The sequence below is a fragment of the Trachymyrmex cornetzi genome, unplaced genomic scaffold (genome assembly GCF_001594075.2).
Source record: "Trachymyrmex cornetzi isolate Tcor2-1 unplaced genomic scaffold, Tcor1.1 scaffold156, whole genome shotgun sequence".
NCBI classification, from domain to species: Eukaryota; Metazoa; Arthropoda; class Insecta; order Hymenoptera; family Formicidae; genus Trachymyrmex; species Trachymyrmex cornetzi.
Genome location: NW_017296157.1, coordinates 1,420,393 through 1,442,438, shown reverse-complemented (window position 1 = coordinate 1,442,438; position 22,046 = coordinate 1,420,393). Strand labels below are relative to the sequence as shown.

General features: G+C 31.3%; 2 protein-coding genes and 2 non-coding genes across 5 annotated transcripts; 2 read left to right on the top strand and 2 right to left on the bottom strand.

Moving 5' to 3' along the window:
- Positions 1-896: 896 nt before the first annotated feature.
- Positions 897-11,047, bottom strand: LOC108758426 (serine protease 44). 2 transcript variants are annotated; one of them, XM_018503404.1, is made up of 6 exons: positions 10,957-11,047; positions 8,272-8,661; positions 5,192-5,491; positions 4,344-4,612; positions 3,670-3,833; positions 897-1,410 (listed from the first exon to the last, which is right to left on the bottom strand). In XM_018503404.1, exons 2-6 carry the CDS (start codon positions 8,637-8,639, stop codon positions 1,207-1,209), a joined length of 1,305 nt encoding a protein of 434 aa, XP_018358906.1. In that variant the 5' UTR covers positions 8,640-8,661; positions 10,957-11,047; the 3' UTR covers positions 897-1,206. The 2 variants fall into 2 exon arrangements, with proteins under 2 accessions (XP_018358906.1, XP_018358907.1); XM_018503405.1 differs by having other exon boundaries at positions 8,308-8,661.
- Positions 11,048-14,614: 3,567 nt separating this feature from the next.
- TRNAH-GUG (transfer RNA histidin (anticodon GUG)) lies at positions 14,615-14,686 on the top strand. Its single transcript has one exon. It is a non-coding gene; the product is annotated as a tRNA-His (tRNA).
- A 526-nt stretch (positions 14,687-15,212) lies between these two features.
- On the top strand, positions 15,213-15,284 carry TRNAH-GUG (transfer RNA histidin (anticodon GUG)). Its single transcript has one exon. It is a non-coding gene; the product is annotated as a tRNA-His (tRNA).
- Positions 15,285-15,903: 619 nt separating this feature from the next.
- On the bottom strand, positions 15,904-19,387 carry LOC108758336 (transmembrane protease serine 6). The gene is made up of 6 exons (XM_018503222.1): positions 19,053-19,387; positions 17,718-18,727; positions 17,058-17,217; positions 16,670-16,941; positions 16,361-16,578; positions 15,904-16,020 (listed from the first exon to the last, which is right to left on the bottom strand). Exons 1-6 carry the CDS (start codon positions 19,385-19,387, stop codon positions 15,904-15,906), a joined length of 2,112 nt encoding a protein of 703 aa, XP_018358724.1.
- Between the last annotated feature and the right edge of the window lie 2,659 nt (positions 19,388-22,046).

The following is a 22,046-nucleotide window of genomic DNA, read 5'->3' as shown; positions in this document are numbered from 1 at the left end:
TATATATATATATATATATATATACATACTACATTTTATTATTTTCCAAAATAAAGAGTTAATATTTATTCTAGAAAGTTCAAAGTATGTTGGTGAATTTTTAGAGATTTTTTTTATTATTTTGAAGCAGTGAAAAAACGAAGAGATTTGAAGTGACCCTTGATAGTATGGATGAGGTACCAAATTGTAGATGGTATGGTAAGGGTTAATTTCATGATTTCATCATGCAATTGTGTGACGTGATTTTTTTCAGTAGGGACAGCTCATAGCAATCGGACTACGTCTATTCTATATATTTTCACTTATATATACACTTATTCTATATTTTCACTTATATATACGGACTTTCATGTATTAACGATTTAAGGTTAAATACGCCAATTCCATATATATCACAATCAGTCCATATTAATGATTTAATTTGGAAATCCATCAATAGTAACAATCGGACTTTATACGTCTATCTATTTATTCCATATTTTCACTTATATATAGATATTCATGTACTAACGATTTAAGGTTAAATACGCTAATCCCATTTGTACCATTGTAGTTAATTTGAATATACCAGTATTTCCAATTAAGAGTGGATGATTAGGATATATCTGAAATTTCAAGTGACTTTGGAATATATTCACTTTTACAGACAAGTTATAAATGTGAATTTCAAGATATGTGTTTGGTTATATCTGGCTATTCACTATACAAAACCCCATTTATAGCTAAATATGTGCCAACTCTTATTGGAATTTATTTGGAATTTAGTGCAGGGCATGGTGGAATTCCACCATGGTTTCAATATGGAATGAACATTATTACTGTTCTTTTATTTTTAATAAAAATTTAATACACACACACACACACACACACTTTTAATAAACTTAAATTAATTTTAATAAATTTTTATTACTCGCTTGTGTGTCACATATAAAAAATGTCATATATTATTTTTTACAATGCTTATTCGTTTTTCGTCATATACATAGATCAAGAGTCACTTTTAAATGCATAATTCGAGCGACAAATATAAAAAAATGCAGATAAAGATTCATGGAATTGTATATCGACTGTATATCAATGTAAGCTTATCAAACATCACATTTGTCGTCAATGTAGAATTATTTGACGTAAAAAGAACTCAATACTTAAATATTAATGGAATTATTTGTGATCTGCTAAAATTAAAGAAATATTGGCACAGAGCAATCAGTTGGGATACTGATAAACACTGTTGTCCAAATTGTGGAAGGCCATTTGTTCATCGATCCATTGACGACCATAGGCTATATTAGCATAAACGCCGGGAGTTCCATTCTCGCCACAGCCAAGACCCCAGGCTACGATACCAGCTTGAACGTATTTAGTCGGATCATTCCTTAGCGGGCACACGAGGGGACTTCCACCGTCGCCCTGCAACAAAAAGATTTTAAAAAATCACTTTTATCTAATCGCATGCAAAATAGAAAAGAACATGGAAGTTTCTTCATGGAAAATTGTAAACAAAAAGTCGCACTTAATCCTGTATTTAGCACCAGCTTCCAAATAATTGTCCAAGTTTATGCTCTTCTTTTTTCAAATATAAACAATAAGTAAAATATAAATTCCCGCTCAAAATTGTCAAAACAATTAGATTTAAAAATAGGTTTAAAAAATGAGCAAAAGATCAAAACATTTACTTTATTATGACGTCAAGTTCACTACCACAAGTGTTAATATTAAAATAATATTAAATATGTTGAAAGTTTCGATTTCTTTAGCCATTATAAAAGAACAAAAATGAAAAAAATAATTTAGAACAATAATTGGATGTTAGAAAGATCACAATTGAAAACTAACGAAATCATATCAAAAGTATCAGACACTATAAAGAATATCAATATGAATAAATTAGTATTATGTATATTAAACTAATAAATCTTCATATCAGTGAATAGTTAAAATTAAATCCGACACTGTTTCATCGTTCAAAAGCGAAAAAGTAGCATATATATAGTTAGAACGTCGTTCATGTAAATTATCCAAATTAAAATTCTAAGATAACTATAAATATATATATATATATAAACATATATCAGCGTACAAATTAATTCGGTGCCTTTTTAAATAAAATTTAAAGTTATTACACAAAGACAAGTATACATTTAATATTTGAAACAATCGAAATAGGTGGTAATCCGACGAGGCGAGATCTGGTGAATAAGCCGCATGAAGGAGAACCCTCCCCAGCTCAATGTATAGATAACGTCCTTATATAGTCCCTTTTGTGGTACATGGTCGAACCGGTCGAACGTTGTTGTGCTGTAAAATCACTTGTCTGTTTCCGCTGCCTTTTTTGCTCCAACACAATACATCGTTCAAATATAAGTTGTTGTTGATAGTATTCCGCAGTAAGTCTGGCCAAAATTCAGTAACTCGCAATGCACTACACCCTTCATGTCCCACCAAATACTCAGTAAAACGTTTTTTGCATGAATGTTCGGCTTCGGAGTCAATATCAACAGTTCGCCGGGATTTACCCGATTTACAATGATTTTCTACGTTTAAGGTTGTCATATAATACTCATTTCTCATCACCAGCAATGATTTTGTACAGAAAATCTTTTCTTTTAAATCGGGTCAGCAAAGACATTGCCGTGTCGAATCTTCGCTCCTTGTTTTCCGGACTCAGGTTGTGTGAAATCCACCTACCTTTCTTCTGAATTTTACCGTGTTTGACGATAAGATATGCATTGTTGGGTAATTCTGAATTGTAATGCAAACTCCTGTTGAGTTTGAGAGGAGTTTTCAATGAACAGTTGTGCTCGTCGTCGAATTTTTGTGGTTGACTTGGATGTTGTCGATTCGAAAGATAAAAATCTCCGTTCCGAAACCTCTAGCACCACTTTTTATACGTTTTATGTGTTACAGCGTCTTCATTCAGAGCGGTACAAATCATTTCCGTAACTTCAGCAATATTTTTCTTTGATTGAAATACGAAAAGAATGCAGTACCTCAAATGCTACTTATCGAATGCCATTTTCGATCTAGTTGTCTGTAGTCCAATAAGCGCTTACAATTAGTATTATTGGTATATGGTATGATTAGTAAGTCGAAAATGGAGGACCTTTGTGCTACTTTGGTATATCTAGAGCTTTAGTTTTGAGAAAGTGGTACACACTTACAAATCACAAAGGAGCAGGAAACTATTTAGTTTTAAAATGGAATTATAAATCACGAAATGTAAATAAGGCGAATTAATTTGTACACTTGATGTATATTAATAAAAAATTATGTTAATATTATAAAAATATATTCTATATTATATTCTTTATCTTTGATATTGTTTTAATACTAACATTTTTGGTAATAAACTTGATATCATAATAAATTAAATGTTTTTGATCTTACTTCTGCTCGTTCTTGACCTATCTTTTTAAATATAATTATTATAAACAATAAAGTAGTTATAGGGGCAAGGAAATTAGAAAACATTCAACGCTGAGTTTATCAAGCGGATTTTATAAGAATAGGTTCTCGAACTTTGATTTCTTGATTCGAAGGAAATTTGAAGGTCTCTATAATTTTGTATCTTTGAATCGTTAAAGTGTTGTATATCGTTACATGAAAATAAAACTTCATGGAATTTTTTGAGCTTAAAGAATTTTTGTGAAACATAAATTTCAAATTTACCTTGCAAGTATCTTTTCCTGCTTCTCCACCCGCGCAGATAAAACTTTTGTCTAGTAGAAAGTATCTTCCCAATCTGGTGGTACGCATAATGTCTTGACACGTATTATGTTGTACTATAGGAAGCTCCACCTTCTTTAAGATCACTTGGTAACGTCCCTCTTTACCTGCAATTAAATTTCACTAATTAAAACCCATAATACATTATATTATATTATTATATTATTACATTATTATATAATTATTTCAAAATAGTGAAAAGGTTTTAAAGAATATAAATCAAAGAGATGAGATGCCTATAAGAACACTATATAGTTTTTCGTGTGTTAAACTTTAATGAATCTAAATTAAATTTAATGTAAAACGTTTCGATTCACAGTTTGTGTTATCTTCAATAAATAATCGTCTATTCAAAGATTACATGTTCACACAAATCATTGTATAAATCACTTATGGCATGTACTATGAAATGATGTGAATAATTAGCATTGTTGAACTAAATATTATTGTATCATTACTATTATTTAAATATTCAGGTCGATCTATATCATTATTAACCGATTGTTAAACAGAGGCAATTATTTAAAAAAATTAATATATTAAGTTAAAGATATTGTTGAGAGATTCAATCAATCAATATTTATTTCTTTGCACATTATAACATGCAAAAGGCATACCAAATATGTCTTTTCCCCATCCGCTGGCGAAACATCTGGATCCGTCGAAGTTTGCGTTTATTTCAGCGAGACATACGACATCAACGTTCTCCGCGTACTCAAGTGGAGTTTTCAGGATCAGGATGGCGTAATCGTTGTAGAGCGCGCCAGAATGGAAACCTTCGTGAACCACGACTTTCTCGACTTCGCGGTCTTGATGTGGATAGATTTCGTTCTTCGTTTGCGTGTCCCATTCTCCCGCACGAACTTTCAACTCCTGTGGCTGTTTCCTATTTGATCAGAATGCACTGTTAATCTTCCACTAGCAATGTTGTCCTTTCCAGGCGCAGTTGATTTTTTATTATGAGTTTTAAGAAAATGAATACATAGCGAGATTCAGTATCACCTTCTAAAAAAACTTTGTAATGTTGAAATTGTGTGTACGACGATTCCACTATCCAATTGTGTTTCGTTGCAAAGACAAATAAAAGTACATACACGTGCTCTTAGCAACCCGTATTGCAGACAACATAAGATTTTATGCAAATAAAAAATTTGGATTTTTTTATGTTTTATATGTTTTTTTGACACTAATTGTAAGCATGTAAAGATATTATTTTTAAAAGAGATTTTTCAGTATTTTATATTACTTTTTTAAATGAATAAAATAAAATTTTTTTAATGAATAAAAAAAGTAACGAATAAAATATTTATTCGAATGTACTTAACGTGATCCAAAGCTGTTTTCATCCATACTCCGATATATAAACAAACTTGAAATCAGTTTTATTAACTAAGGTTATCGAATAACTGTTTGTAAAAATGTTATTTGTTATTGCAAACATATTCATTGCAAACTGATTACTGACCCATTGACGCAATGAGCTGCAGTGAGAACGGCCTGCCTATGAATAAGAGCTCCACCACATTGATAAACATTCAATTTCTGGCCATTGCTGCCAATAGCCTCTTCTTTCAAAATAGCCACCATCCATGGAAATTCGCCGAATTGGGCCTCATTATCGGTTTGACCGGTGATCCTGAAGCCGACTCCTTGAGCATGTCGTTGTCCACATCCTTTCCTACCGATTGGTTCAGGCGTGGATGGTGGCTGCAGATCCGGCGGTTTGCAGCAAACATCCAAGTAATTATCGCATACTCCAAGAGCTCTAAATATTCCAAAATATGATTGTAAAAACGTGAGGCTCAATTATTTTAATTAATTTTATAATACAAATAGATGCAATCGTTTATTCACATAAATAAGATATTGATAGAAAAGAAAGATTATCTAAGAGAAGAATATCTAAGAGAAAATATTAAATCTAAACAGATTTTTTTGCAACTTACCCTTTTAAACTTTAAATTTTGACGACATTTTATGTGCAATGTTTTACTGACAATTTATTAAATTACTTTTCTTTTAATTTGCTAAACATTAAGAAATCGTCAATTAAAAATTCTTCTGTTAATTTAAAGTTTTTCTGCAGTTAAAATTAACTAGAACGTAAATTTAACGATATCATCTTGAACTTGAAAACAATTTAAATATTAAATGATTATTAAAAAAAAAAAACAATTGTAATTTTCAACAATTACACATTTCTTCTCTGACTTAATTTTATATTTAATTAATTAAATAAATATTAATTTTATGTAATGTGGTGTAACAATAAAGTTCAATGAATATTATAAGAAAATATGCACTACTTAATTAATATATAAATGACATTTGTTCTCTAAAGTATTCCTCTCTAGAGACAATACACTTCTGACGTTTACATACAGTTTACAAAAACTCTGTGAAAAATCATCTTTGGATATCGCCTTAAGTTCTGTTGTCATACGGTTCTGATTCAAAATGTGTACAGCAATTCTTAAATCAGCATTACCATTTTGAATCTGTGACTACGTTTACACGGCTCGATTTACGCCGAAATTATAACATCGATGTTAAGAAACTGGCCAATCATAACTATTCCTCTAAAGAATGGAATGATTGTGATTGATCAGTATGTAATAAACAGATTGTGATATCATAATATCGATGTAAACTTCGGCGTAAATCGAGCCGTGTATATATAAACGTAAAGACTTCCATTTTCCCTACTTCTCCGACCTTGCTCCTGTAGACTTCTTTTTGTTCTAAAATTCTAAGTTAAAGAAGATCACGAAAAAGACTCGACTTACAAACATTTCAGACATTCAGAACCGTGTGACAACAAAACTTAATGCGATATCCAAAGATGACTTTTCAGAGAGTTTCTGCAAGCTGTACAAACGTTGTCAGAAATTCATGATCTCTAGAGGGGATTATTTTAAAAATAAAGGTATTTTTATAAACAAGCATGGGCATTTGGAGTTAACGCTAGATATTTGTTGGCTCAAAATTGTTAGCCGAAACGTCCAAATTAGTGTAATAATATATGTTATAAATATAAGATAATTTTACGCAACAAATATCTAGCGTTGACTCCAAATGCCCATGCTTGTTTATACATTTAGTTTGATTATTTGAGGAGTCCATTGATTGTAATTTTCTTCATGTATTAATAAAGGTATTTGTATATTAATTAAATAGTGTATTTTTTAACATTCACCGAACTTTATTGTCACACTATATATACACATCAAGTAAAACTGTGTTTAGAATGAAAACGATATATATTATCCAGAGGAATTTCATTGTCCAAAGATAGTCTCATGCGGCGAGAATAGTAAAGTGGCGTGCTAAAAATAATAAACCTAAATTGAAAAGCATCAAAGAGAATATTTATTAAATCTAATTTTAACAAGACAAAAATATCTATTATATATACACATAGTAATGTATATATACACATAGATTCTACCATGCACGGAAAGCATTTATAGCGGAAGTTAATCATAAATCGCATCGACTTCCGATTCCGCGGTAATTAATTCTGATCGTGATACATGTTCCTAGTATTTCGGTTTCCCAACTTGATCTGCAACTTTAATTGCAACGCTTATTCTATTTCACTATTGTATCAATTAAAACATTACTTTTTGGAATATTGCAACACAATACCTTCAATAAATGTCAATCGTCATATAAAATGTAATTACATTTAATTTAATTATTTTATATAATTATTTAATTACATCATTTATGAGAGTGCTGTATTGTGTCGAGCACCGCATAACAAAAGGAATCGCCAACTCTTCCTGATTTAGCAATCGGTATAGCAATGCTTCCGCTTTCCTAACACTGTCACTCTCCGTATACGGTTCAAACTATACTTTGTAACTACCATACCATAATCATATTTAACGACACTATTTATTGTACATTACAGAGACTTAAATAAAGTGATAAATAATATTGAAGTCTCATATCTATCATAGTGAAAATTCATAACAAAAATTCTTGTAACAGAATGTTTCGTGATATTTTATAAGAACCATTTTCTGTAAAAAAACATCTTTACAATAACAAATAAAAAAATATCTTAAAAAATATCTTATTTACTAAAAAATCGAAAAAATATCTTATTTACTGTTAAGAAGAAATTACAGTATTATTTTATAAAACAAAAAATAATTATAAATAAATCAGAAGGAATGTGTGTGTGTGTGTAGAGTATATATACTTTTTAAATCTAAAAGTATGCATTTAAATGAGAGATCATAATTAATTATCACTATGCATATCTTAGTAATGAAAAAAAGAGTCATGCATTATTGGATACCAGTACCAATTTAGTAATTTAGTTGAAAATAAGAAAATTTATGCAAGTATATTCTAGAAAGCTACTAATTATTGTCGCATATGGTTGCACCGAAACCAATCGTTAAAGTTTTTCCTCGATTTTACGATACTAAAAGGAGTTTAAAAAACGCGAACGAAAATTTCACAGCATACTGTGATCCATCGCCATCCGGTAGAAAACCAGTTGAGACTCCGATCTTTGGTCAATAAACTCACCCCGAAGGCTTCTCATCCTTATCACCAAAATCGGACCTGATATCGATGATGCCGACTCCGTTATCCAAGATTTTGCCTTCTTTGCACTGATAATAAGGCACACATTCGCAGTCGTCAGGTTTCGAAGGTGTTTGATTCGCGGTGCCGAGGATAACATTTGAGGAAGCAGTAGTGGTACTGACGTTGCTGAAGATGTCTTTAATGAGGCTATCGACGTCACCGCCTATTGCGGGTACCCCCTGAGGGGTCGTTGTAGCATTTGGGGGGAACGCTTGGGCGATGAGGTCGGCGAGACTACCTTTTTCTTGAGGCAACGCCGTCACTAAAGTCACGCCGACCAAGGTCAATGCAAAAACCAGTTGCCGCATGGCTTGCGCCAAGGATTCTTTGCTGAAACAAACACGAAAAATGGTGTAATATCTTAGAGACTGTATTGCGGAACGATCATATCTAAACCGATTTTACGATGGCTCTGCAAAACCTCATAATGGTGCAATCGCAAAGAAGGAACACCTTTTTGAAGCTATAAATAGTGATGATACATCGATGCCTCACTCTAAGGTAAAAAAAAAGAAAAAAAATAAATGCAAACTAAATAGCTCGAGAAATCTTTAATCACATTTGTCTTTCGTGCGATCGTTAACATGAAGCAATTTTGTCTTTGGTAATTCTCGATTATCATCGAGAAGCATTATTGAATAAAATGCACTTTAATATGGTAGATAACGTGTTTACATGCTGCGTCAACGGAATAGAGGATATATAATAAATTTATGTGTGGAAATAGTTTTGACATTACTGGTGAATTTTTTAAAGAACATTTAAAGTTGCATTATATGGAACGAGCTTGCTACTTTATATTTTATCTTATTACAGTCGAACTTGTCTCCATAAATAAAAATCTTTTTATTATGAAAAAAAATTAGATTTCGAAGTTATAATAATCATAGAATAATAAAGAAGTAGAAATATTAGTATAATACATGTACATGTCCTATATGTTCGGTAATCTATATATATTACACATAATTTTTCTACTTCTCGGGATTCTCCCGAATTGTCGGAACGAGTTCGAAGTTATAATAATCATAGAATAATAAAGAAGTAGAAATATTAGTATAATACATGTACATGTTCTATATGTTCGGTAATCTATATATATTACACATAATTTTTCTACTTCTCGGGATTCTCCCGAGTTGTCGGAGACGAGATTCAATCATATTACGCGTTCTACAATCCTAAGCGTAATGAGTCATAAAAAAATTTGTTGTCTAATCAAAACAAAGAAAATGCAACTTTTAATACAGATATCAAATAAAGCTGCCTGTTCGAATTTAGTTGGAATTTTTAGTTATCTAACAGATTCTAACAGATAATTATAATAGATAATTATAACAAATAATGATATTAACGGCATTTCGCATGCATGAGTTACTTAAAATTAATTAATATCATCTCTCTCTCCCCCCCCCTCCCTTCCCCTTCTCTCTGATCTGATGCATATATAACATATTACGAATTCTATTTCATAAAAATATTAATGTATAATAAAAATATTTTTTATGAAATAGAATTCATAATTTTATATATGTATAGACACATCAGATCAAAGGATATTAATTAATTTTAAAGTAATTGACGAGAGAGAGAGAGAGAGAGAGAGAGAGAGAGAGAGAGAATATACCTATTATATATTTTACTATTCCGATTTTATTATCTCCTTATTTTTGTATATTTTACTAGTATGTCTAAGATATTCTTCTAATTATAACAATAACAATAAAATTATTTAATTTTCACTCCAATGTTAAATCTGAAAGAAAACACTAAATCCTTCGAACAACAGGACGCTTATAATTTTCCCAAAACACGTATAATCATGAAATACATACAACGCAATAATTTGACCACATTTATCCAGAACACTTGATGCATTCAGATAATTAACATTATCTGCAATGTACTTCCGCAATAAAGATGCACACGGACATTCGTCATCACTTACATAAATATTCGTCAACACTATTTTCTTTATTTAATTCGTTATGTGCATAAACGCACTCTGATAGATGTATTGCAAAGCTAGAAATGTTTTGTCACTTATTCCGAGCATTTAACATTTTTTTTAGCACATCAATCCGATTAATTTGATAATTGATTTAATTGATAATTGATACGTTGATAATTACACGATAATGTTGTAGTAAGTTATATAATATTTCTATTGCAAAATCTTCTTACGGAAAATATATTTAAAATTACTTGCCACTGACCTTTCTGCGTTAAATATTTCGCAAACCAGCACGAACATATTTTGTTAAACCGGTATCAGCTTCCAACTATTTATAGCCCAAAAATTACACAAATTTTGAATCAAAAAGTTATGAAAGAAAATTATATACAATAAGATGATTTTGAGAATTTTTTACATGTCGAAATTATATAATCATTGCATTAATGTTAATGTAATAAACGTGATCATATGCTAAGGTACAAAAATAGATTCGATATTATTGAGCGTAATCTAATATAATTTAGATTTTATGATTTCTCTCTCCCTCCCCCCCTCCTTCTCTCTCTCGAATAAACAGCAAACTTTATTACTTAACTAAACTTTATTAACATTCAGAAAACTCGAGCGAAACAAGTTTATATCATGATCAAATTTGACATAGTACTCACCACAGAAGGAAACACCAAAACACAATGAACAATAAACAAGCACCTTCTACTTGGAGCAACAATGCTCGAATACTTTGGTTCTGAGTTAAGATCGTGATTTCCTCTGTGCATCAAGAAATCCCTACTCCAAGCACATTTATCATGGATTCTCCCCACTTTCCTTCTGTCGTTACTACTCCGAGACTTGGAGAACCGGCATTTCCCACCCATATAGATTCTGCGACTCGACGTTGTTTTCCTAGAAGTTCCAGTAGAGAAACTCATGCATTCCCTTAATTGATGCAAAATTCCCCTTTTTCGTGACGCACAATAATCGAAAAATTCTTTGAAAAAAAAAAAAAAAATATAAATATCTGTTGACCCAACTGACCTTAGGTCAATAATGATCAAGCGAGTCCTTCAGATACCGATGTGTTAATTCTGCAAAAAGTCTTCGAATTTTTTAAAGAATGTCAGTTATGATCGTACTTTGTCAAATAGTACTTTGTTGAGATTCTTACAAACTATAACGGCAATAATTTATTTAACTACACGGGAAGAATGATTTTACTAAAGTATCTAAAAATTTAGTTAGATACAGACCTGAAAATAATTTTGTTCAATCATGAAAGTAATTATGTAGTACTCTCAAGCATGATGAGCAATTCTACAAAAAGTTTTGATATTCTAGCAACCAGTGTGTAAGTATCCATAATTATATTAATATTTTCAATGGTTCAATAAAATTATTTTAGACTTATAACTAGATGAATTTTAAATACAGTAAAACTTTTTGTGTACAATTTCAATATTAAAATCTGATAATCGTATTACTGAAAAACGGCTCGCATAAAGATACACGGTCTTGTCACTTCGCGTGCTTAGCGCCGAGACTCTACCGTCTCTCTTGATTCTTAACGCAAAGGCCTCAGGCGCGGATGTACATGATAAATTGATAATCTTTTACGTTTTTGCTTGGTTTTTCAATTGTATTTGCTGTAGATGATGTATTCTGCAATATTAGTTTCGATGTTTATCAAGATTCTCTTCAGTGGATGGCCCTGAATAAACAGTTTTATTAACAAACTAAGCAAACTGAAAAAGTTTATTCATTTCGTAATTAATTGAGATATAAACGTTGCAATAAGAAATTCGAATAGATTATTTGGCTGAAGATAATGTGTGAGAACTTCACGTAAAATTTGAAGTTACGCGTATAAGTATTTTTTTTTTAAGTTGAAGGAATTAATCTCAATTTTTTGCTAGTGAATAGTCAATGCACGTAACATTCAAATTAAATACAATTTTAGCAATTGTTTTTAAGTTGTTACTAGATGCCCTTATGTAACGCGTTTCATAAAGTCTGGAATTCGCAAATTCTTTATGTTAAGATTAAATACATGTATAACATGTACCTGATTATTTTTTAAATGCGTTATAAAGATGCATACATCTCGTTTGCCGTATGATTCTTTTCCGCGCAGCTTGCCGCAAAAAGAGATGGACAAAAGAGACAATAAAATATCATGACAAAATATAAAAAATAAATACGAAAATCTTTGTCTCATCTAAGAAATAATAAGGGAAACGGTTACAAATCACTGATATTTACATCAATGTGAAAACTACGTCATTCTCTCTCTCTCTCTCTCTCTCTCTCTCTCTCTCTCTCTCTCACCAATACTTACTATTTGTATATCGTAATACCCGTCGTTTAAGTTTCCTTAAAGCTTAGGCGTCGTCTACAATACACGGAGTAAGAAGTAAGAGTAAGAAATTGACTAATCACAGTCGAGTATTCTTCTCACATTCGACTGTGATTAGTCAATTTCTTACTCTTACTTCTTACTCTGTGTATTGTAGACGATGCCTTATAGGAATATGATAGTAAAAGTATAATGTTAGTAGGCTACTTACCTCGATTTGTCCAATGCCTCGATAAAGGAAAAGCATGTTAAAAAATGGACAGTTGAGTATGTGCCACTTCGTCATTAATGACGCACGTCGAATACAGAAAGAGATTGTCGAGATTGTCAAGCTTCGATCCATTTGGTTGCACGTAATACAGGTGACACATAATATCATCAGATATTGTTCGCAGGTGTCGCAATAGCACTTTATTCAATATTATATCTGATCGGAAATGCCGCTTAACATCCCCATTTTATCGAACGCGAGAAATATAAATGACATTATTTATTAGCTCGAAAGCAAACTCTCTGCAAAAATATAGAGACGAGTTAAAACAAGATTTATATTACAAATATATACTTATATTCGTGGAATTAAGAAATTTTAAAGATCGTAATCTTTAAAATTAGCTACGCAATTTGCGCGAAAAACAAATTGTTTCCGTTTTCTCATAATTCTATATCATGAAAGATTAATGAAGTTATTTATATATTTTCTGTATTGTTTACAGTAACACGTACGATTACACCACAACTTGAAAAGAATTGAGTACATTAAAATATTCTGTAGTAATACTAAAGATATCATCACTGGCGATAATTATATTTAATTATTAGCAGGAAGTCATAAATACGTTTAGTTTAACTAAATGGTTGTGTCTTCATTTAAAATGCGTCTTTACGTCAGTAGGACGTCTTATAAAATTAAATATTTTTATAAACGCGTAAGTTATTTTCATAATATTCGGCTATTAACTAAGATCGTACTTCTCGAATTGTTCCAAAACATAATTCAGATTAATTCCTTTGAATTAATCAAAATTTGAATTAATCACATTCTCAAAGAATATATGTACAAAGTAAAAGATTACGTGATAGCAAAGTTCAGTATTTGTGTGAAGAGATAAACGCTGCTTTTATAATGAACGTAAATATCGTGATTATATTATCATCAAAGACTGAACTTAACGAAATTGCGCTAAGAAACACGCAAATACAATGAATGCAAAAAATATTCGTATAGAAGATATCTTTTAAAAAAAACTTAATTTTTACAAAGTAAACGTTAACTAGCAATTTATTAATAAAGAATACAATAGAATGTATATATACATGCATTTTTTAAATTATTTTATACTTAAAAAGATATGTATAATAAAAAAAAAAATTAGAATATGTTATCTTCAAAATAAATGAAAATTAAAAATTTGGATGCACAAAGGTATAAATCAGTATAAATTGATAAATTTGGCTTCTAAGATTACGCGAAGCTCTTTTATTTATGGTTATTTAGAACAACGTACTTACTACATATATAAAATTGCTAATTAATTTTCTACAAATAAAGTTTTTATAAACAAAAATTGTCCTTGTATGAATCGTTTTTGCACTCGTATATAAAATATAGTAATTACAGATAATACTATTTTTTCAATTTAATGCATAAATAAAAGTATTATTTTTAAAAAAAACATGATATATTTATGCAAAGAAAATATTAATTCCTATTTTTTTTTAATTCTACATTATTCTATACATAAAATTATTTTATTACAAATAATTTAGTATATTATATGATTTGTTATGTAATCGAATAAAGTGTATATTTAATTTTTCTCAACGTACGCAATTACTTCAATATAAGTAATTTAATATATTATCTAATTTATTACGCAATTGGATAAATATATAATTAATTATTGTAAGATTGTTACCTTGGTAGAACTCTTCTATTAGATCCTCCAGTTCTGGAACCAGTTCTTCCAATAGCCGTGATCGTCTAGTGGTTAGGACCCTACGTTGTGGCCGTAGTAACCCAGGTTCGAATCCTGGTCACGGCAATGTGAATAACATTGTCACGGTGGAAGCTTTTTTTTAAATTTATTTTCAAATTATGCATTTGAGAATTATAGTCATGTCAAATTATGTACTTAAAAAATAAAATGCACAATTTTAAAAGAATAATTTCTCAACTTTTTTATTCGGATGTGTGTTTTGAAAACTCATCTCATCACTGTCAAAGTGTCAACTATCTACTTCTAGAATTTCTTAAATTGCTACTTGGAATAGACGATAGATAAAATACAGATATAAAAAAATATTTAATATAGGTATATGTATGTGCGTATATATATGTGTGTGTGTGTGTGTGTGTGTGTATATACAAAACAAAAATATCAACTTTTGCAAAATTTTATAACTACCTTTGCCATCTATCTTTATTACATATTTATCTTGTTATTAATAATGTGTTAGCTATATTGACTATTATAGTTCTCTCGGTCGAAGTATATATTTAATTTAGAATTTTTTTTATTTAACTGCGAACAATGTTTAATTCCGAATGTTTACTCAATTCTTCCAGTAGCCGTGATCGTCTAGTGGTTAGGACCCTACGTTGTGGCCGTAGTAACCCAGGTTCGAATCCTGGTCACGGCAATGTGTAAAACATTATCACGGTGGAAGCTTTTTTTGTAAACTTTTTTATTATTCATATTCACAATATAGTCACACAACTGTAGTCGCGTTTCAAAGATTTACGTTTTTCTAGAACTTTCTTAAGGAATATCTACAGATTACCTTATGGTATTATGGAATAAATTTTGCTTAACTTTATAGAGAATAATTTTTCAATATCTTATAATTCAAAAGATATATGAGAAATATTTGCCTTGAAACTAGGACAAATGTGAGCTTGATCTCCCACGTGGGAATGTTCCCCACGCTACGATAAGGTTTATGTTACATAACCATCGATGAAACAAATATATTCAGATAATAAGAATCAGTATATTCAGATATTCGTTTTCGGAGAATGCATTTATAATGCACTTACTACTCATTGCATAACGAGAAGATTTAACAAAATATGAATTGCTTGAACGAATTAAAATAAATAATGTAGAATGAAGTACATAAAGTTATTAAAAAATATTCAAATTATTAAAATACCACACATTATTATTTTCATAAGTTATGAATGATATTGTACGTACACAGCACATCGTAGTCGCGCGTTGAACTAGAAATATCAAACTACAATACATATAACACATCATTATATGCCATAAGTTGCGAACTGTTGATCTATCCATTGACGATGTTGCGATACACTAGCGTAAACTGCAGGCACATTAGAAGCTCCACAACCAATACCCCACGATACAATGCCGGCCTAAAATAAGAATTTATCCAAGTTCATTTCTTTTATTCAATAGAAAAATGAATAATGAATTTAATTTATGTTATGAACTCAAAATGCTTAGAAACTAAATTTGAAGTAGCAAATAAAATTAATAATAGATCATGTAAATCGTATAAATAAATAAGAATTAAAAGAATAAATTTTACTAATTAAAACAGTATAATTAATATAACAACGTGGGTTTTAAAACGAAAATATTTAAAGAAGAATTAAAAAGAAAGCATTAAGTTTGTCCATTCCTTTCCGCTCACTGCTAAATTCTTTTTAGTGTATAAAAAAAAATTAAGTATTTTTATTATAATTTTTTCACCTGAAAGAATTGTCCTGTAGCGGTTTGACAAACCAACGGTCCACCACCGTCACCGCGGCACGTATCTTTATTCGTTTCGCCGCCGGCGCAAATAAACGATCCATGCAATTGAAAGTACTGGCCTAATTTCGTGCTTCGTAAACGTGTCTGACAATCGTCTTGATTAATGATAGGAAGATTCACCTTTCGAAGCTCGGCCTGATATTGCCCTTCCGGTCCTAAAACGAGGTTGTGAATGAATGCCATGTATGAATGCCGGTAAGCAAAAGGAATAATAGCTAAAAATCTGTAAATTTAATTCGAGCTCACCAAATGAACTGCTGCCCCATCCTAACCCGTAGCATCTAGTCCCAGCCAAGAAGACTTTACCTTGTTCGGGAAGACAAATTGGTAGGACGTTCGCGCTATAAGTGATTGATTTTTCCAAAACGAGGACAGCAACATCATGGAAAAGCCCGTCGTTATAATAAGACGGATGTATAGCTATTGCGACAATTTTCACTTCTTGAATAGGTAACGGTTGGATATTATTTCCTATATTCCACTGTCCGAAGCGCGCAATCAAATTTTCAGGCTTTTGGCTGTCGGGAAATTAAGATGAAGGAAAAAATAAACCGATTAGAATCAATGAAACTGTGAGAAAAGTTTTAGAAAGTCATCTTTTTAGACGTTTCTTGCGTCTTTTGTATACACGTACTTCGCAACGCAGTGAGCGGCAGTGAGGATGGCCCCATTACTGATTATCGAAGCACCGCAATGAAAAATATAAGGACCGGTCGTGGATTTTAGAAGAAGCGCGACCATCCATGGAAATTCAGCGAAATAGGTTTTCTCGGAATCAGAAGAAAAAGGTTGCGCTGTAAGCGATTACTTTCTCATTATCACTCGAGTAATAGCCTTGAATCAAATATTATTGAATTTATACTTCACTTAGGCGACTTTGACCAAACTTGATCAAATTCCAATTAACGGATAATTCGATCGGCAGAAACGTTTAAGACAAAAAATCTACAATACACAATTCGTTATTCTCAATCTTTTTTCAATAAGTACATAATTCCATTAATTAATTACATTTTTTAATTAAACCTAATTACATTTATTTATATTACACTCGTTTTTACGAATGTAGTTTAATTTTAATCTCTGTTCAATTAACTCTTCTTCTTCTTCTGGTTATAAGAATTAGAAAAAGATAAAGAATTGAACCGAGATTAAAGTTAATCTACAGTGATAGAAACGAGCATTAATAAAATAGTGTTAATTAAGTTAATCAGGGGTTTGGTCGAAGTTCCTAGACATGGCTTCACGCTACATCGTTAATGCATACCGATATAAATATGTGGCTTATACTTACATGGTGCGTAACTATTGTTTTGTATACCACAAGTAATTTGCGAAACCGAACGATTGGATGATCCGTTCGCAACAGCACTGGACGAGGAGGCACTTTGAAGATCCTGACGATTGATCCCCGCTAATCGACAGCATACTTGGTCCGCCGAAGAGCACAAAGTAAACCTCGAATCAATTATACCAAGACCATCCGGACTGACCGCGTTTCCTTCAAAACACAGCCAGGTCTTCACGCAGTAACATTCTTGCGATGTACCCGGATTTTTCAACTGGCCCAGATCCGTAATCGGCGCGGCTGATGAAGTTTTTAGACAAGACGGTATGTTTGTCGACGTGCAGATATTTCCATCTGATAAGATCTGGGAAACTCTAGAGTCTAGCATGGCACCACCGCCGGACGTAATGTCGATCATGCAGGTGAAACATAGATTGACGTTGTCGCATATGAAACATAGTTGCATCTGACTAGGTGAGACCTTAGTGACTATAGATGATACTCTGGTTATCGTAGCAGATGTGAGTGGTATTATGGAAATCGTCGAAGAGCTCGTCATTGGCTGTGTCATATTCGCTAGTATCCTGCAGCAGACCAGGTTGTCGGGGCACAATCCGTACCGCGGATTTATCACACCTTCTCCGGAGATGGAGACTATTCCATTAGGATCACATAAAGATATCATAACGCAGATACAGTCTAGTAGTACTGTATCTGCGGTTGTGAGAGAAGTAGCCGAAGTAGGTACTGTTGGTGCTGTAGTTGGAATAATTGGAGTAGATGTTGATGGTGGCATAGTTGGAAACATTATTGAAGGCATTGTTGAGGGCGCAGTTGGAGATGTAGTTAGAGGTATTATACCATCAGATACACTTGTTGGAGATGTCGTAGCTGGAGGTGTCATAGGAGGTACATTTGTCATTGGAGATGTAACTACAGGTATCATGGCCGTATTAGTTACATTTGGCGGATAGCAGCAGATCTCTAAGTCCCCACATATCCGATTAGTGGTAAAACTGTACAAATTTAATTTAAGCAATCATATACATTCTAGAGATTGATTTTACCAATATCAACCAACTTGAAACTTAATTTAGCCAGCAAATTAAATATAGAGCTTTAAATTTAGAATACTTAAAAGGAGAAATAAAAATTAATCAGGGCACTTAGGACCTTAAAAATCGATATGGTAAAATCGAATCTAGATAAAATTAAAATAACAAAGCTGTAATATAAAATTGTAATTTGATGTTCATACAAAGTAACAGATTAAAATTAATCGCTTTCAATAGACTAATAACGCATGCAATATTGATTATCAAACTTTGATAACTAACTCACCGCGGATCAATTATTCCGGTCCCATCGGTGATGATAGTTAGATTCCTGTCGCATAGATAAAAAGGTACACAGATACAATCTCTTACTGAAACGGGAGTGGTGGGGAAAATCCTGTCTAATTTTTGATACCGCGGTTTGCACTTGAGCAGATGTAAAAAAAATACAGACGACGACTCGGTAAATGGCACCACATCCTGATTTCGAGAAAAAACTGTGTCTTTTCGAATCATTATCGGTTTTTCAATCTGATCGTGTCTATGCTTCATTTTTTCTGAAGTAATTGTAACATTGATCGTCATCGCGACGACAGCTACCAGCACGTAAAGCCGCGACATGACGACGTGTCGTTACTATCCGGTAGAACGCTGTCTATTGAACGATTTTTTAACACGAGCACGCGTTTATGTATACAGGATGTACTAGTATTTCCCGGGTTTATGGAGAACAGATGCAGATATGACGCTAATAGCGTATTATCTTTTGTTATAACGACCAATTTTCGAAGGCAAAATATAATAGCAACGCTTCATGCATCAGGATGCGTTTAAAAATACAAAGAGAGTGTAGGGATTTGCATAAAAAAATAAAATATATAAATAAGTAACATATTTAAATAATACGAAAAAATTACAAATTTTTATCCGTTATGCATGGAATAAAAATAAATTAAATCGATAATTTATTAATAACTTTTTTTTATATAAAATTAAACACAAAAATACTTTTTTAAATAATATAATCATCATTGAAATAAAAAATAATCAACAGCGTGAACACAAAAGAATTTATTTATATATATATATATATACGCGTATATATGTGAAAGATAATCGGTTTAACTGATCAAATACAAAGAATGTGACCTATTTACTTGATAGACAACATCAAAAGTAATGTGTTAACATCCTTCCAAGTTAAAATAATCAGATAGAATTTTAAACTGGCGTTGTATGTGTGTAGTGTATTAACTCACCTTTAAATAATACAATTATAAAACCACGTAATGAGAACAGTAGTAACAATTGAATATGATAAAAATCATGTAATAATTATTAATTACGTATTACGGTACATAATAGTACTTCTCTTTATATTAAATGTCAATTGATTCATACAGGAAGAGATCGAATTTTTAGACTTCTTTGGTCGAAAAATAATAAAGTAATATAAAAAAAAGTAGGTTACTGCTGTATGAATTATCAAACTGATCTATGTGTACAATTATTACAGATATCGCAAAAGACGCAGTCACGCAATATTTAATGATTTATTTTGATCTATATGTAAGAGTAGAAAGTATTACATATAAATTTTTGATAAATTCTATTGTATTACAAATACATTGTTATTACTGAATGAAACTTAATAAAGGGCGACACAATATTATGAGAAAAATACATTTTTCATTCAAATGCATATATTCTATGAATAATTATTAAACATAATACAATTTTGTACAAATACATTTAAATATATTAATATATTAAGAGCGGAAGTAATAATAAAATATAATTATCCTTGGCACAAATATTTGGAATGACGAGATGATTATTATGACGATATGCGTAAGAATATAATCTTAAAATACAAACGATTACAAAAAAAACCGTGTCTAGAATACACAAAATTAATTCCGAATAGGCGGAAATCTAATACGGTGAATAGAGAGGAAATATAAAGAAAATAAAAATCCAAAAAGTTTGATCGCGCGTGCACGCTCGCGGTTTGGATAAGTACACGGAGAGAATTTTTTCTTAGAATTTACCCTGAAAATATAATTGAAACGAATGTGGAGTCGTACTCGGTACATATGGGCTGGCTCCTAATAGAAGAAGAATCGGTATGAAATACATCGGGTATGTACACGGAGAGAATTTTTTCTTAGAATTTACCCTGAAAATATGACAGCCGTGGAACAACATTGTATTTCGAAGAATTTTAATATAAATCTCTCTCATTCATTAATAAAACTACAATAAAGTATAAAATAAGTTTGATCAATTTTACTGAAGTACATGGTAAAAATCTTTAAAATATTGTATTATATCACAATATTCACAATCACCATATTTTCAGAGTAAATTTTAAAAGAAAATTCTCTCCGTGATACAATAAAGCTTTCTTGGGTTTTGCGTAAAATCCTAATCAGTTAACGAATTCCAACACTCGCAGACCGCAACGCGTAAATTGGGTGAACCTCGATCGACATCGAAGGCAATAATTGCGACAAAATAAATATTTATACAATTCTGTAAAACGTGCAACTGGACATGCTACAATATTGTGGATCTGTGCGAATTGAAATTTGCTCATTTCTCTCTTTTCAAATTCCTGTCGATATTGGTTGTGTTCCAAAATTTACTGCCTGTACTAAAAATCTATAATTTACGTCACATGCACTATAGATTCTCAGTACTGGCAGTAAAGGAACACAGCCATTAGCTCTGTAGAGCTAATCGTAATTTTTGTTTACGAACATGAAAGAATGTTAACAATTAAGAGGGAAATTTTAAAATTACTTGGTTTAGATATTACGTTCTCGACAGGCAATAATTTTCTTAAGATATTTATTTGATATCTTGATTATATATGAAAGGCCGAGTGTGAGACGATTATAGAAAAAGCAACAGACTTTGAGATGAACACATTTATTTCTTAGATAACGAGATTGCATTTCAAAGATTTTCAACGCAAGTTTGAACAGTCACGAAAAAAACGGGATAAATCCACATAATTCGCCAGATCCATTTACGGATTTACATTTGCAATGCACTTCGCGAATTATGAACATATTACATTTTCGACATCATGAATTCACATTTATATTCCATTTATGTCAGATACACGGAAGGGGAGGAATGATTTTGCTGATGTATCTAAAAATGGAGCTAGATATAGATTTGAAAATAATTTTGTTGGACTCAAAATAATTTTTCTGTATCTTATAGCTTTAGATACTTCAGCAAAACTATTTATGTTGTTCTACTGTTGGAT

What these genes read in the sequence shown, in the direction of transcription:
- LOC108758426 (XM_018503404.1), bottom strand. Translation starts at nt 8,639, where the DNA reads ATGCGGCAACTGGTTTTTGCATTGACCTTGGTCGGCGTGACTTTAGTG. An exon ending in AAGGATGAGAAGCCTTCGGG is followed by an intron (nt 5,492 to 8,271) that starts GTGAGTTTATTG and finishes TGGAATATTTAG; the next exon opens with AGCTCTTGGAGTATGCGATA. An exon ending in ATGGGGAAAAGACATATTTG is followed by an intron (nt 3,834 to 4,343) that starts GTATGCCTTTTG and finishes ATTTAATTGCAG; the next exon opens with GTAAAGAGGGACGTTACCAA.
- LOC108758336 (XM_018503222.1), bottom strand. Translation starts at nt 19,387, where the DNA reads ATGTCGCGGCTTTACGTGCTGGTAGCTGTCGTCGCGATGACGATCAAT. An exon ending in AAACAATAGTTACGCACCAT is followed by an intron (nt 17,218 to 17,717) that starts GTAAGTATAAGC and finishes AATCGCTTACAG; the next exon opens with CGCAACCTTTTTCTTCTGAT. An exon ending in ATGGGGCAGCAGTTCATTTG is followed by an intron (nt 16,579 to 16,669) that starts GTGAGCTCGAAT and finishes ACCTCGTTTTAG; the next exon opens with GACCGGAAGGGCAATATCAG.